The following is a 16,592-nucleotide window of genomic DNA, read 5'->3' on the forward strand; positions in this document are numbered from 1 at the left end:
TATATAAATACACTATAGTGAGTCTCATCATCTCGTAAATCCACAAAAATGGAATCCTAGTTAAAATAAGATATATTCCATGCTTGTATAATTATATAAAAATGGATTCTATTGTTATGTATAACCATGAAGTACAATAAAATTAAAAAAGTAGAATTTATTTTACATAAATTATACCTCAATAATGTTGTAAGAAATGTTAAAAATGTGCCAAGTACATGATTTCACTTTTTTTTGTGGCACTGGTGATTTAACATTATTAAAAGGATTCAACTAGACAAACAGGTATTTCAAGAAAACATGAATAATTGTTTTCCTTTATAAAACTACAGAAGCTGAACATCTTATTAAAAAATAATAATAAGAGAATCTGAAGCAATCCAAGGATTTGGGAACTTTCCATTCCTATAGTGGGCAGTTTTCCTATAGTAATTCCTAGTTCTTCCCCATGACTTAAAGATAGGGAATAATTTATTCTAGTTCATGTGTACCTTCAAGCCTCTTTAATCCAACTTCTAATATAAAATATAATAAGAGTTTATTCCCATCCATCCCTCCTACTTCTTGCCTATTGGTTCTTCCTCCTATATAGAACACTTCAAAGATGGGTGGCAAAGCAAAGTGCCTTCCATTATGCAGTCATACAAGTTTTCCCACCTATTAGCGAAGAATAAAACTGCCCATTACATAGAATTATTATGAGGATGAAATAAAAAATCCTAAGTGTCTGGTATCTCCTTAGAAGGAGCTCAACAAACAGTTCCTTATGTATGGACCTATTTCTGTGGGGGAAGTAAAAAAGGATAAAAAAGTAATTACATGTGTTTTTGAAGTATTAATTGGTGTTTCAAACTGAGACTTAACATTTGAGGACTAAATAGTTAAAAACTGTCAACAAATCATAAAACTGTAGAAATTAAGAATATGAATATTAAAAGAGCACAGCTTATCCCCTGAAGAGTTTGATGAAGCTATTCTATTTTGGTAATGATTATCACTTTCTATTCTGGTAGATGCTAATGAATTAAGTGTCCCAAATTGAACCAGAATAAGGACAGGCATAATGTTACTGCTTATGCTGACAATGCACATTCCCCAAACAAAAAAGTTACTTTGCAGCATTGAAAATTCTGTGTTCTGGCAAGAGAAATATGGTTTTTGACCTATTCTGTTATCTTGAAATATATCAGGGAATTTCCCCCCATTATTTAAAAGCAAAACAAAACAAAAACCCTGGGGCCAAAGTTGGAAGAAAATAAGAGAATGATTCCCCAGAGTTAAAAAAGCGGGGACTGCAGCCAATAAATACATATTCCTCTCATCCTGTAATTCTATCTAATAGAATTACTTCTGAGTGCCTATTTTCAAATATACTAAACAAAGTATATTTTTATAAAGAGAGAGAGAGAGAATTTTTTAATATTTATTTTTTAGTTTTTAGTGGACACAACATCTTTATTTTATTTTTATGTGGTGCTGAGGATCAAACCCAGCACCCTGCGCATGCCAGGCGAGCGCATTACTGCTTCAGCCACATCCCCAGTCCCAACAAAGTATATATATGTATATTTTTTTATTTTTCAGTTTTCGGTGGACACAACATCTTTATTTTATTTTTATGTGGTGCTGAGGATCCAACCCAGTACCCCGTGTATGCCAGGCGAGCGCGTTACCGCTGAGCCACATCCCCAGCCCCCAACAAAGTATATTTTTAAAAAATGTTTGTTTTTTTTTTTAAACTGTTTGTCAAACTGAGCTTTTGTACTAATTGACTAAAAACAAATCCACAATCAAGAGTTCACTCTGGCAAGAGCCTAATCATTTACATAGCAAATTGAAAATCACTAACTTACCTGGACAATTGCTTCTATGTTATGTGTCCCATTACTGTAGTTTCTGGGGTTCCACTTCAGTATAAAAATAGGACCAGACAAATGAATAGCCTGTCCTAAATTAACTCCATCAATCTTAATGGTGACAGAAGTAATAGAGGATAAGGAAAAGGCCAAGACTCTAAAATGAGAGCACATATAAAAGGCATGTTTTCAGGTAGTTGTCATTATTTTTATAAAGGAGAATAACACTATTGCAATCAGACATTATATAAGTATAGGCAGAAGCATCACGCTGCACAACTGTAGGGGCCACTCATGATCTTGGTTTCTTTCTTGGAGATTTTTGAAGTTGTACAATTCAGCAAACCTACATTGGTGAGAAATTAAGAACTATTCTTTTACTTCTTAGAAAGGAAAATCTTTGACAAATCTAGCTAGGATAGATTCAAAATTCTTTCTGAATAAACTCCTAAAGTTCTGATTTTTTTTCTCTTAGGAAGAAAATATAGAGTAGGGATCTCAATTTGTCAATCTAATGTCAAGCCTTCATCTACTCATTTGGTTCCCAATGTATTTACCTGGAAGAAGCAAGGTCACAGTCAGGGCTGGCAACCACACTCTTTCAGCTACTATCAAAAACTGTGACTGACAGGTATGATGATTACACACCTGTAATCTATCTACTCAGCACCACATAAAAACCAATAAAGGTATTGTGTCCAACTACAACTAAAAAATAAATATTAAAAAAAAGAAAATGAAAAAAGTTCTAGAGATAGTGATCATGATTGCACAACAATGTGAACATACATAATGCCATTGAATTGTACACTTGAGAATGTGAAATGACATATATTTTACCATTTAAGTAAAAAGTAATCAAGCAATCTTTAGCAACAACTGTAAAAGAATTCAAAATTTTCACCTAGAATTTCACTTCTGGAACTCTATTATAAAGAAATTATTCAAGTGAAGGAAGAATCTGTGTGTACCAGGTGTTTATCCTCAAATAAAAAAAAAATCTAAAAGTTCACCAATAAGATGGGGAAACTGTTACATAAATTATGGTACATTCTCAGTGTTGAAAGACAAAAAGTAGGAAGTAGATTAAACCATGCCCTGATGATTAATTAATTATGTAAAAACATGCCTAAGAGGGGCTGAAGCTGTAGCTCAGTGATGAACTGCTTGCCTTGCATGTGTGAGGCACTGGGTTTAATCTTCAGCACTTCATAAAAATACATAAAGATACTGTGTGTAAATCTACAACTAAATAAATATTTTAAAAAAATGCCTAAGAGAATGCCTGTGAAGATACATAGGAACACTCAGAAACACTAATGGTTCTATTAGGGGTGGGCAACACACACACACACACACACACACACACACACACACACACACTTATAATATCATTACTATATTTTCTAAAGATTATTATTTTGGATTACTTTTCAAAATAAATACTTAAAAGTATATTTTTAAAAATGTCCTTCCTTATGTTTGAAAAAAGTTACACATATTTTTGCAAAAAGAATGATAATGATATCTCATTTGCATCCTATAATCTACATCATCAACTTTATATGCAAACTAAATTTGCAATTCCATAAGGATTATACATCTTTTGCTTTTTTTGAAAACTATGTAGCAAAATGAAAAACACTATTTCTCATACAAAATGTAAAGTTTTAAAAGTAGAATATATGGGTCTGGGGGTATAGCTCAGTGGCAGGGCACTTGCCTAGCATAAGGCCCTGGGTTTGATTCCCAGTAGTGCAAATAAATAAAGAAAGAAAGGTAGGATACAAGGTAATACATATATTATAATCATAGCAATAGAAATCTATGCAACAAAAAGGCTGCAATAAAATGTTCAAAAATGGTTATTGGATTATGGGTTTCTGATTGGTTTTAAGATTTTTATCAGCTTAATATTGTATATTTTTTAATAGAAGGGGAATCAAATAATAAGCAACTTATCATTATAATGTTTAGGTTGTTAAGAAAACTAAAGTTGGATATCTCTCATAGCTTTCATATGAGAATACAATCACAATGACTTATTCTCTGTCAATATAAAATTAAAAGTAATTTCTGAAAAATTGCAATGTACCTGATGTGTGTTGAGTGAAGGATTCTTTCTAGAGGTTCATGTTTAGCACAACTATAGAGGAGTGATTTAGGATTGGTAATAAGAATCACAGGCCAGTTTCCAAAGATCAAATCTTCAAAGCTAAAAAGGTCATGATCAAAAGCAAAGATTCGATACCTGGAGAACAGAAGAGAGGCGATTTAGTTACTTTATAAGAGGGCTTAAAGGTAATAGACAGACAAATGTCAAAATACAAAAGCATAGTGTTTTTACATGATGAATTTGAGTACAAAGTAAATAACACTGTTTCTCTTTCTTCCCTTGCCTTTATCACTTTTCTTCGTATTTGTCACATCAAGTAGACTCTGATTGAAGCAATGAATTTATGCCCTAAAGTAATTCTTGGCACATAGCATGTACTCTTTAATTTTTAAAAACTTGCTGAATTAATTCACTTTATTTTACATTATTTTAAGACTATTTTGAAGCTAAGACATTCATCATAAATCTAAAATCTGATATTCTTCATTCCATCAACAATGCTACATAAAATATTAATGTGTTGGATATAAATATAATAAGAAAAGTTGCATACGCCTTTAAACTTTTATTCCTATAATTCCAAAGAAATTAAAGTGAAGACATTTTGATTTTCCAAATGTACAATGAAATGTATAAAATATTCATTAAAGAGTAACCCAAATTTTATATTCTCCTTCCCCTTACCCTACCCTCTCGCTTTCTCTCTGCTGGGAATCAAACCCAGGGCCTCACACATGCTAGAAATGTGCTCTATCACTGAGTTATATCCATAGCCCCTATATTTTCTTTTAGAACTTAAAAAAGAAATGATTAATTATGATATAAACAATAATGCTTACCAAATACTCTATGGGCCTCCTAGCATTTCCTAGTCTCTGTGTACTAGATTAGGATCATGTGACTAATCCTGGCCAATAGGCTATGAGTAGAAGTGTCATGTAGCACACTCTGATCAAAGTTTGCTGTTTTTTTTTTAACACCTCTTTTCAGTTATAGATGGATATAATATCTTTTTAATTAATTTATTTATTTTTATGTGGTACTGAGAATTGAACACAGTACCACACATGTGCTAGGCAAGCATTCTATCATTGAACCACAACACCAGACCCCATACAAAGTTTCTTTTTTTTGTTTGTTTGTTTTTTCAGTTGTAGTTGGACACAATACCTTTATTTCACTTATTTATTTTTATGTGATGCTGAGGATCAAATCCAGGGTCCCGCATGTGAGAGACAAGTGCTCTACCACTAAGCCACAAACCCAGCCCCTCTGGCCCCCCATCCAAAGTTTTTAAGAGCATATGTGAGTTCTCTGTTCCCTTCTCCACTCTGGAATTAACAAGTTAAAATAGTGGTATTATGCTAGGAGAGGTGGCGAATGCCCAGCAGCTCAGGAGCTTGAGGCAGGAGGATCATGAGTTGAAAGTCAGCCTCAACAAAAGTGAAGCACTAAGCAACTCAGTGAGACCCTGTCTCTAAAGTAAAATAAAAAATAAGGCTGGGGATGTGGCTCAGTGGTCAAATGCCCCTGAGTTCAATCCCAGGTAACCCCCCCACACACATATACACACACACAAATAGTGGTCATATGAGATGGGAGAAGTCAGAATTCCCAAGTCACCCCATGGAGGATAGTTGCCCTGACTCAGACTGGGTTTAGAGGAATGAAAAGTAAACATTCTTGTGTTAGGCCATTGATATTTTTAAATTTGTTTTATATCCACAACAAAGCCTAACCTATACTACTAATATACTGTCAAAAAAATCTTCTATTGTAGTCAATACAATTTAAATGTTATAAGAACAGTAAAGGTTAGGTTGTTTCAGGGTTGAAACAATGAAGACCAGATGGGAAGAAAAACAAAAGAAGTGGCTTCAAAGTTAAAACTATAACTTGTAACTGTAGCATTTAGAAGAAATAAAGAAGCTGGCCAAGAGTCAAGAAGCCTATGTAACAAAAGGCAATGCCAGCTGGGCCTTCAGTTTCAGTCATGAGCACACAGGTCTTAGCCCAAAGTAATTACAGTTGCCAAGTAATAACAGGCTTAGCTCATAGTTTCTAGAAAAACCAAATAAAATGAGGAAGCCGCTTCTAAAATGTAAAGCTTATTTTTGATTAATGAAAGTATAGTTAGAAATAGGTAACATATTCAGTTCAACAAATATTTGAATAAATGATGTTCTATATTTAAAGATATTTCACTTACATATCAAAAATAAATATTTAAATAAAATATATACTTCCAGTAAATAAGTTGTTTTCTATAATAGATATATTAACTTTAAAAAAACTAAAAATAACTATTTGAAGAATTGAAATTACTAATGTTTTATAGAAAAAAACGAGTGGAAGATATAAAATTCAAGAGGAAAAATGACGTGTCTAGTTCTATTGCTTCTCAAAGTATGATCTGTAGACAAGGACAGACCAACACAATTAAAATCTCTAGTGTTAGGGCCTGAAAATTTTTATTTTTAATAAACTCTATAATTTTTTGTGTACACTGAAGTTTAAAACTACTTCCTAATGGATTCATCTTGAATCAATATGGCATAGTGATGGTAAACATCTCTGCTACAACAAGGTTTTTGCATAATGACAAAGACTGCAAATTATATTACTTAAAAAAAAAGTATCACAATTTTTTTCTTAAGTGGTATTGCCTATCATATTATATGGATAAGTTTTGTTTTGTGAGGTAATTCCCTTACCTTCTATTATCTTTCCAGTCTCCTACCTCAAGTTCCAAAGTGCCCTGGAAGTGACGAGTATGCAGAATAGGCATGAGTCCACCAAGTGTATGGAGGTGCCCACACAAATAAGCTGTAGCCGAACTAACCAATGAAAAATAAACAGAATAAGTGAACAAAGGTAACTTGGGATACCAAATTAATAAAGAATGTTTCTTCAGGAAAACAAGATAGGTACAGCAACAATTAGTTTAGATTTTGGAAGCTTGTTTCACCTCATGATTGACCGGATTCCTGGTGATGGAGAAAGGATAGTGGATGTTGTAAAGTGTCCAAACCAAATTGTATGGTTGCTCTCTTTACTTTCCTTGGCCAATAATAAGAGTTCCTTCATCTGTTTCTGAAATGGAAGAAAAATAGAAGGATCTTCAATTAGAACTCAGACAATTAGGACTGAAATCCAGTGTCATCAGGTTAAACAAGTCCTTAAGTTTTATAATTATAATTGCACTATGTCTAGATCCTAAATTCTACCAGGTAGGACCTGAATGGACCTCTGTAAGTTTTAAACTGTTTTCATGTATATTATAATTCATTTGATCCTAAAATAACTCTGCTATTGGTAGGGCAGGTATTATCCCCTTTTGATAAACAAAAACAAACAAACAAAAAATAACAAGAAATAAAGAAATCACCACTATCTTCTAATTCTGCTAATTGACCTAGTTATTTCTGGTACTGATAATGAAGACATGGTAATAAATTAAAAACATATTGAAACTAAACTTTTAAAATATATACATATGTCCACAGAAATGCTTGAAACTAAATGTGCATAACAGCTCTACTCATATTGGCCCCAAACTAGAAATCATCTACAAATTGTAATATATCCATAAAATGGAATATTATTCAGCAATAAAAAGAACTACTTATATATCCAAGAATACAGATGAAACCCAGCAATATCATACTAAGCATAAGAAGCCATATTGAAGAGTACAGTCTGTATGATTTCATTTAGATAAATTTTTAGAGCAAATAAGACTAGTCTATAATGATAGAAAACCAGTTTAGTTCCACAGGGGCTGAAGACAGACAAGGAAACATTCTAGGATGATGGAAATGTTCTATGTCTTCATTATGGTCACAGTTATGCCAGTATACACATTTGTCAAAACTCTTCAGACACTTAAAATGAGTACATTTTATTGTATGTAAATCATATCTCAGAAAACTGATTTTTAAAATTTGCACATACATAAGTATATATTGTTATCTATAAAGTACTTAGAACAATACATTTTGGAGCGTTCTACTCAGGGTTTCTAATTTGGTAAGTCTGAGGTAAAAACCAGGGACTCTGTACTTAGCAATACTGCAGTTGATTTTTGTGCACCTGGTCCTTGAATTGTATCTTTAAAAACACTATCCTAGGACTGTAGCTCAGTGGCAGAGCTTGCCTAGCACATGTGAGGCCCTGGGTTTGATCCTCAGAACCACATAAAAATAAATAAAATAAAGGCATGTTGTCCATCTACAACTACAAAAAATAATTTATTTTAAAAAACCCATTATCCTAAGGAATATGACTTAATATAAGTTAATTAACTCTGAATAAAGATACTTGGTAGCTAGGAAACACAATAAAACTTAATTAAATAAAATGTCTAAAATAATAAATTGTATTAGGCATTATTCTGTTCCCTTGATTCAAACTCCTTTGAACCCTCATATAACAAATCTCTTTCAGTACTTAGTAAATTCTGCTAATTGATCTAGTTACTTCTATATTGGTCTTATAACCCACCACTAAATTAAATACTCTAAGAAGCCAGGGACTTGATCTTGTCACCTTTATACTTTTACACATGGGCGTATGTATCTTGCATAGGGACATGTGCTCATTAAATAATAAACTGGCATTTGTTGTATCAAGAAATAGTGAAAAGTTTTCATATATGACTTTACAGATGGTTGTAATCCAGCGATAGTTTTCACCTAGCCTATTTGAAACACTTTAAAAAGAAACTTATATAATTCAATAGTTGTCCTTCTCTTTTATTGGCCATTGTGAGGATTTAGCACTATGCCATATAGCACACAAAGATGTATGCCCTGTGCCTTGCAAAATACATTCTGCATTTTATATACTAAATAAATGTTCACCGAATAAACTGTGAGGTGCCTCTTTCCTGGGTTTTGGGATAAGAATAGGGATAGCAATAACAGCCCTGAAGTAGCCAGTAGCTCCTAGTCAAACTTTTTGCCACAGTTAAATTTTTCTTGAACATTTCTAGGTAAGAACTTGCTTAGTTAGGACAACTTGAAAACCCACATGTATCTGTGAAAAAGTAAAAACACATAAGCTACTAAGAAAAATGAGAATTTTACCGTACCTCATCTAAAATTCCAAAGAAATTAAAAGGTCTCTTAGGCCCTGGATTTTGGGTGGCATCCACAGAGATGAAAGAGTAGTTGCCAAAGGGAGTACTGTGAACATAATGAAAAGAGCCATCCCTATGTACAGCAGAATACTTCCTAAAAAAATATAAGACAGGGAAGTTTTAGTTCAATTTTTAAAAGAAGGAATTTAAATTCTGTCCCTAATACCACTGCAGATTTTGCTTCCCTTTGAAAAGGTGTACTAATTTAACAGAGAAATAACTAAATGACAAATACAATGGATAAACTCATTAAAAGACATTTCAAAGTTTTTCTCTCATTGTTTCTAAGACTCATGCAAACTAAATCATCAATAAGCAATCACAAGGTCTCCAAGTAAAGCAGAAAAGAAGACTATTTTAAGCAGTCCCCTAAATATTTTAAAATATCAAAATTCAGTGAAATGGAACTTATCAATCATTTAAAAATTTAATGAAGGTCTACTAAGTATCTAACAAGTTTTGGTATAGGTTCACTTCTTGAACCACTGAGATTTAATTCACAAAAAAGATTTGCAAAAATGAAGTCATCAGGCCAGGAGAAAAATGATAGTCTAGGCCTAGTTGGGTACATCTTTTTTGGTTTCTAAAACTGTAGTGATATCATATGCAGGGTCTACACGCAGTAATGAAAATCATCCCTATCTTAAGTGTCAAATGTATTCAGGTATTCATAAAGTTGAAGGGTGAAAGGATGGGTAAAGTAGTACAGAGTACGTATAGAGTATTTTTTGAATAAAGGAGAAGGAGAATATAGATTCTATTGGGGGCACATCTATAGTATTCAAATGTCATCTTTATAAGAAAAGTTGATATCATCTTTTATCTAAATGTCTTATATAATGTTTTACCTAAGCGCATCAATAAAAAATTACAGGGGCTGGGATTGTGGCTCAGCGGCAGAGTACTTGCCTAACACATGTGAGGCCCTGGGTTTGATCCTTAGCACCACATAAATATAAAATATTGTGTCCAACTACAACTAAAAAATAGTAAATATTTTTTTAAAATTACAAATAAACTTCCAAAGCTTAATGTGCTAGCAGGTAGCCATATTTAAGCAAGAATAGACATCAAATAAACAAATCATGAAGTCATAAAATAAATATGTCATCATAGAAATTACAATTAATACTAAAAAAATGTCAACCCTAATTTGAACAAAATTAATTATTTCTATTGTTCTCTTTTTGGTATTTTAAAATTTTCTACTTCAGGGTCTTATTCTGCATTAAAAATTTCAATTTATATTTTTTCTTGTTTAATTTGTTTCCAGTTATTCTTTAGGATCTTTTAATCTCACATATATTACTTCCTTTCCTACATTTTTGGAGGGGCCGTACTCGGGATTAGACTCAGGAGCACTCTACCACTGAGCCACATCCCAGCCCTATTTTGTATTTTAATTAGAGACAGGGTCTCACTGAGTTGCTTAGCGCCTCACTGTTGCTGGGGCTGGCTTTGATCTAGAAATCCTCCTGCCTCAGCCTCCCCAGCTGCTGGGATTACAGGTGTGTACTACTGTGCCCTGTCCTTTCCTACATTTTTTGAAACATTAAAATTCAACTGTCTAAAAAGAATACTATTTGAAATCAGAGGTTAAAATATATAATGCTGGGAGGGGAGGGGAGGGGAGGGGGGATAGTAGAGGATAGGAAAGGCAGCAGAATACAACAGACACTCTTATGGCAATATGTAAATCAATGGAAGTGTAACTGATGTGATTCTGCAATCTGTATATGGGGTAAAAATGGGAGTTCATAACCCACTTGAATCAAAGTGTGAAATATGATATATCAAGAACTATGTAATGTTTTGAACAACCAACAATAAAAAAAAAAAAGAAATATATGTAAAAAAGGGAGAAAATGAGCAAAATCTAATTTCACACTGTTTGGGGTGTACCACCTTACTGGCAATGTGGATGTCTTCATCAACTCTGAATCTCTCTGAACCCCTCTCTGCTTATGTTTCACTAATAATAAAAAAAAATATATATATATATATATATATATATAATGCTGACATTCTTTTTATTCTAAACTTTGGTATTTTCTGGGGGCATTCTTCAGAACAAGATTTAATTTTAATATTATTTCTGATCCTCAGTTTGTTATTTTTGTAATACCTATATCTCTAGCAAAATGTTATTTATTAAATTCAGATAAAGTTTAGGTGTCTAGAACTAGATATATAAAAGTAAGAAACTTTTATGTGATTAATCACTACTTTCCCAATAATCACTCAGGCATCAAGTTCTATTAAGTCTTCACTGAAAATGTCTAATTCCATTCCCACAGTCACCATCAAAGATGCAGACAGTTTTAGGAAGCAAAATATTTTCATTTTTGTTCTTTTTCTTTTTCATATTAACAAAAGAAGACAATCTCCTGTTTTAGTTATATGGCGACTCTAATTTTATAAATTCAGTTAGTTAAACAATGATTTTTAACTTGTCATCTTTAAATTGATATTACAATCCCCATGTTCAAGAATTTTGTTCAGATGGTTATGTTCCTACACACTTAAATCCTTCGCATATCATGACTGATCTATTACAGATATATATAACTCAAACACCACCACCCCCCTTTTTTATTTCTTTTTGAGACAGGGTCTTGCTAAGTTGCTTAGGACCTTGCTAAGTTGCCGAGGCTTGCAACTCATTGAATTAACTGTATCCTGCTTATAAGAGACTCTACATAGTTGTCTCTCTTCTGTTCGTTTGGATACCTGTAATAATTCTTGACGCTCTCCAGACTTGGAATGTTGTATGCATCTAATTAAAAAGAAAAAAGCAAGTATTCATCTATACAAAAAAAGAAAAATGCAAACATGTTAATGACTAAACAAAGACAAGAATTCTTTCTACAATACTTAAAATGGCAGAATGGAACTCAATTAGACTGATAATTTTTTAAAATTGACAAATGAAGTAGGAAGATTGTAAGTTCAAGGCCAGCCTGGGAAGCTTGGCAAGACACTGCCTCAAAATAAAAATTTTGTAAAAGGCCTTAGGTGTAGCTTAGGTGGTAGAGCACTTAAGTAGCAGGGGTAAGGCCCTAGTACAAAAACAAAAAAACACAAACAACAACTTGATAGGATAAAAGATTATCTGAAAACTTTAAGGTATATAGTATTCTGGAGATTAATAGGTACTTTGAGAATAATAGGTATTTTTTTATTTATCAAAATAAATACATTTGAAGTTATAAGATTGGGCTATTGCTGTTATTTTAACTGTATGATTCTAGATGCAGTGAATTCATGCCTGATCTACATATGGGTCAGTGCCAAGTGCTTCTAAGCAGCAAATCACTTTTATATCAGGGACAAAGCCCCTTTCTTAAGACTTAAAAAAAAGAAGTTATCAAATGGTGAGGGCTAAGGTTAAGCATATCATAGAACACTCATCTGGAAGCACATATTTTTTCATAGAGCTTGATTGCCTTGTTGCAGTAACTAAAATTATCAAATTTGATTTCCAGAAATCAACGATATTTCTAATAACCTTAGAGAACAAGCTATAAGTCCAATTTAGGCCAAAATAAATATTAACATGAATTCAGTCTTCTTGTTAAATAAGAGAACAATTCTATGTTATGGCTAAATCTCAATAAAAAACTAGCTTCCTTCCCTATTTTAACATATAGAAATATATATTCATACCATAAACATTTATGTCTTATAAATCAAATTACATTACTATGAAAGCCAAATGACTAATCAAATTATTTAATCACAAGTCTTTTTGACATGAATTACTTAAAATAAATAATTCAGTAGCTTGGCTTAGAAACATTTTAAAATATACATATTTACTACTTATTGGAAAATAATTTGACTTGGATCAGGAAAAAGGGAAAATGTAAACATACCAAAGAAAGTTGTAAGCCAAGAATCCTATTTCTAATTTTTAATTCCTAGCTGTTTTGAAAAAACTATTTATAATCAGCCATTTTCTGGTCAAATCAATCGCTGTGTATTTCACCAGGCAAAATTATCTGTTTAAAATGATAGTAAAAAAAAATACATGAATAATCAAAGAAAGTGGACAAATGAAGTACTTGATTCTAATAAGAAAGTCAGCCTTTATAAAACAAACCTACTATCAGGACTTTTTTGGAGAAGAGTTCATTTCCTTATTAATGTAACAATGATAATCCAAAAAAGAGAAGGGATTTTCCATTTATCTTCCATGTCTGTGGATATTTGCATTCAGTTTAATTTTTCTTGAAATTTTCATATAACAAAATTCATTCTTTGTGATGTATAGTTCTATGGGCTTGACAAATACATAATCATGTATCCAAGAACACAATCAAAACACAGAACAGTCCTATCAACCCCCAAAATTCACTCATGATGCCTCTTTGTAGTCAATATCGCTCCCCATTCCCTTCCTGTCAACAATAGCCTGCTGTCTACAATTTTGCCTTTTCCTGCATGTGGTATAAACAGAATCATACAGTATTAAGACTTATAGGCTTAGTTCTTTCACTTAACAAAATGCAGGGGGTTTTGTTGTTGTTGTTTTCTTTTTTGTTTGTTTTTTATTACTAGGGATTGAACCCAAGGGTGCTCAACCACTGAGCCATATCCTCAGCCCTTTTTATTTTGAGATAGGGTCTCACTAAGTTGCTTAGGGCCTCACTAGGTTGCTGAAGCTGGCTTTGAATTTGCAATCCTCTTGCTTCAACTTTATTCTACCAAAAAAAAAGAAAAAATACCATACTAATTTTCATCTCAAAGGCTAACAGTGACATTTGAAGTTTAAAAATAACATATTATAACTGTGTTTTAGAGTTGTGGCCTTCAGTGTATCTAAACTTATGTTATAATTTCCCACTTTATAATTTTATAATATAAATGGAAGGATCTAGGTTCTTAGGAAATATATATTTAGTCTTTATTATATCTGGGTCTTGACTCTTACCATGATTTCCTTTGATGTCCAGCCACTTGGTTTTTTCCATGACTCTTGTCTTCTTCAGAATACTCTGGTAAGTTTGCCATTCTACCTCCTGCTGCCTGGATCCCAACTGTTCCTTTGTTTTGGCATCTGTCAGGTCTCCTGTAGGTTTACACAAGAATTGAATCACAATGTAAAATAAACTCAAGAGAGTTCAATTTTTTAAAAAATGCACACAGAAGGAACAAAGATACTTAAAAGTACATAACATGAATAAGCTTAATAGGTGAGTCCACCTATGACCAAGCCATGCTATCTAAACTAGAAGATTGTCTCAGCAAGAGCTTTGCTTATTAGAAATTAATGAGTACCTATTTAACCTCCTGTGATGTGGAAAACAATGTATCTTTAAAGAGAGCAGTACAAAATGCATCAAAAGACTGACAAAATGAAAAACCTCTGTAAGAAATTCCAACAGTTTGGGAGGGGCCTAACATCTATTGCAACCATTTCCCACAACCCAAATCAGGGTATGTAATCTGACCAACTGTTATTTTTATAGCAAGAAGCAATCTGGAAAGTGTAGTCTGGACAATGACATACCAAAATTTCTAAGAAACTAAAAGAACACTTGAAATAGGGCCCATACATTAACTGAGGACTAATGAAACTAAGATGTTTCAGTAAAGTGAGGGACAGATGAACCACCCAGTAAACAGGAGAGATGTTCCTTTAGCTTCTTCTCCAGACCACTTTGGGAATACCTGGTCAAATATTTAAAGAGTCTAGGAAATTCAAATCAAAGAAATATCAGGGGGGTGAAGAAAAAGTTCCTGGAGTCACTTGAAGCCTCAAACGACTGAAACTATCAAATTAATTTATGTGTGAAGAAAATGGAAAAATTAGCAAGAGAACTTCTGCTTAAAGAACTTCCTCTAATTCTCTCTCAAATTCAGAACTGCAACGAAGAAAAAAACAAAAATAAAAACAAAAAAAGCCAGACACAAACATAGCAGACAACAACATACTTACATGAGCATCACAAGCCTTCCTTCACTGCCTTGACAAAACCTTAATATGTCAAAGCATTTAGCCTGGACTTTGACTCTGTTATACATCAGCAAAGTAAATCACGAAGTCCCATCTCCTCTACCTCACAGAGCTCACCTGGGGTCATGGCTTGTGGATAGTGTTCCCAACGCCCCCAAAGTGAACAAGTGTAATCCTGGCTAGCATTCTGCCATCCGGACCACGGAACACCACCATAGCACAGCAATCCTCCCTACCTGTTGCTAAGACGAGAGCTGGTTGAATGATGTCAATAGTTTCAGAACAGAACTTCTCTAAGTCTACTGCTCTGCTTGGATCGCGAAACCTGCTCACGTGAATGTCGGATATCTGCCAAAAGCAGGTATTGAACAGAGATAGACATCTGAGTCAGGAAGAGGCAGTACGGGCAGAGGCGGCCCAGTGGCTCTCTCGGGTAGAAGGAAAAGGCAGAGATACAGTGTATCAAAGATTCTCCCCACCCCCGGAAGGACTGGGCAGAGGCCAGCACTAGACAGATCCTTAGTGACAACTTGACCGAGGCCTGCAGCCAGAGATTGGTTCTAAACAGGTGCAGGTTGCGCTCCTAAAGGAACAGCAAAGGTCTTTCTGCATAGTTGCCGCTCAGCACCCACCGCCCGCCAGCCTCCCGCCGCGTCACCTGCAGGCCCCAGAAGATGTTGCTGTCTCCAGGGCCCGGCGCCGGGTGCGGCCTCTGGGGATTGAGGGGCTGGGGCAGTGAAGAGGGCGGACCAGTCAGGCCGTAGTGCTCCAAAAGCAGGGCCGCCAGAGCCGCTGCCAACAGCCCCGCGAACACCTTTAAGGCCAGCGTTATTGCCATCCCGCCAGCCAGCTGGGGCGCAGCCTTCCCTAGTCCTGGGAAGCTCTGGGCGGCGCTCCTGCGCCCACCCCCACCCTCGCCACCGCCCGGCGGCGCTCTGTCCGCACTTCCGGACTCTACGGTCGCGGGGCTAGATCCTGATGTCCGTCCTAGGGCGCAGTGCTGGTCAGGTTATCCCTGCGCCTTCCCTTCTCTTGACGCGAGTGTTTCGGGTCTCGGTTTGCAAATGTAATGCGGGGAAAGAAAAGGAAAATGATACCCTCAACGCTAGGACAGTGCCGTGTGGTGGCCGGGAAGCCGCCTGGAGCCTGAAGCTGGGAGGCGGGGACTGGAATCCTCGCTCCACATTGGTCAATCATTCGTGACCTCGGTAGCTGGTCACCTTACTTGTAAAACGGAGTTAATGAAACCTCCCGCGCCTACTTCGCTGGGTTGTTGTGAAAATCAAAGTGAGTATGTATAAGGACGCCTTTTAAATTGCTGTGTAGTGCGACAGGGGTGACCATCTCTGGTCCCTTCTGATGAACGTCATATGACCCCAGAGGCTTTCTATAGGTATAATTTGTATGTTTTGTTAAAGTTATTTTTTCCTTAACCTGATGTCATATGTGCTTGATCACATAATGTTGCAAACAATGATATGCCCCTCATCTAATATTAAATACTTCCTACGAGCCAGGCAA

At 34.7% G+C, this 16,592-nt stretch overlaps 1 protein-coding gene across 11 annotated transcripts in view; it reads right to left on the reverse strand.

Moving 5' to 3' along the window:
- Positions 1–16,227, reverse strand: part of Tmem62 (transmembrane protein 62) — a 41,968-nt gene extending 25,741 nt beyond the window's left edge. For 2 of the 11 annotated variants that reach the window (XM_078049738.1, XM_078049737.1), the window contains exons 1-9: positions 15,730–16,227; positions 15,308–15,419; positions 14,046–14,183; positions 11,843–11,888; positions 9,065–9,206; positions 6,941–7,065; positions 6,687–6,809; positions 3,952–4,107; positions 1,854–2,013 (exon numbers count right to left, since the gene is read on the reverse strand). In XM_078049738.1, the coding sequence (XP_077905864.1) occupies positions 1,854–2,013; positions 3,952–4,107; positions 6,687–6,809; positions 6,941–7,065; positions 9,065–9,206; positions 11,843–11,888; positions 14,046–14,183; positions 15,308–15,419; positions 15,730–15,909 (1,182 nt within the window). In that variant the 5' untranslated portion in view covers positions 15,910–16,227. Of the gene's footprint in view, positions 1–1,853; positions 2,014–3,951; positions 4,108–6,686; positions 6,810–6,940; positions 7,066–9,064; positions 9,207–11,842; positions 11,889–14,045; positions 14,184–15,307; positions 15,420–15,729 lie in introns of those variants that run through there. The other 9 variants (XM_078049736.1, XM_078049746.1, XM_078049739.1 and 6 more) reach the window with 9 other exon arrangements.
- Between the last annotated feature and the right edge of the window lie 365 nt (positions 16,228–16,592).

Source organism: Ictidomys tridecemlineatus, chromosome 5, assembly GCF_052094955.1.
Source record: "Ictidomys tridecemlineatus isolate mIctTri1 chromosome 5, mIctTri1.hap1, whole genome shotgun sequence".
NCBI lineage: Eukaryota > Metazoa > Chordata > Mammalia > Rodentia > Sciuridae > Ictidomys > Ictidomys tridecemlineatus.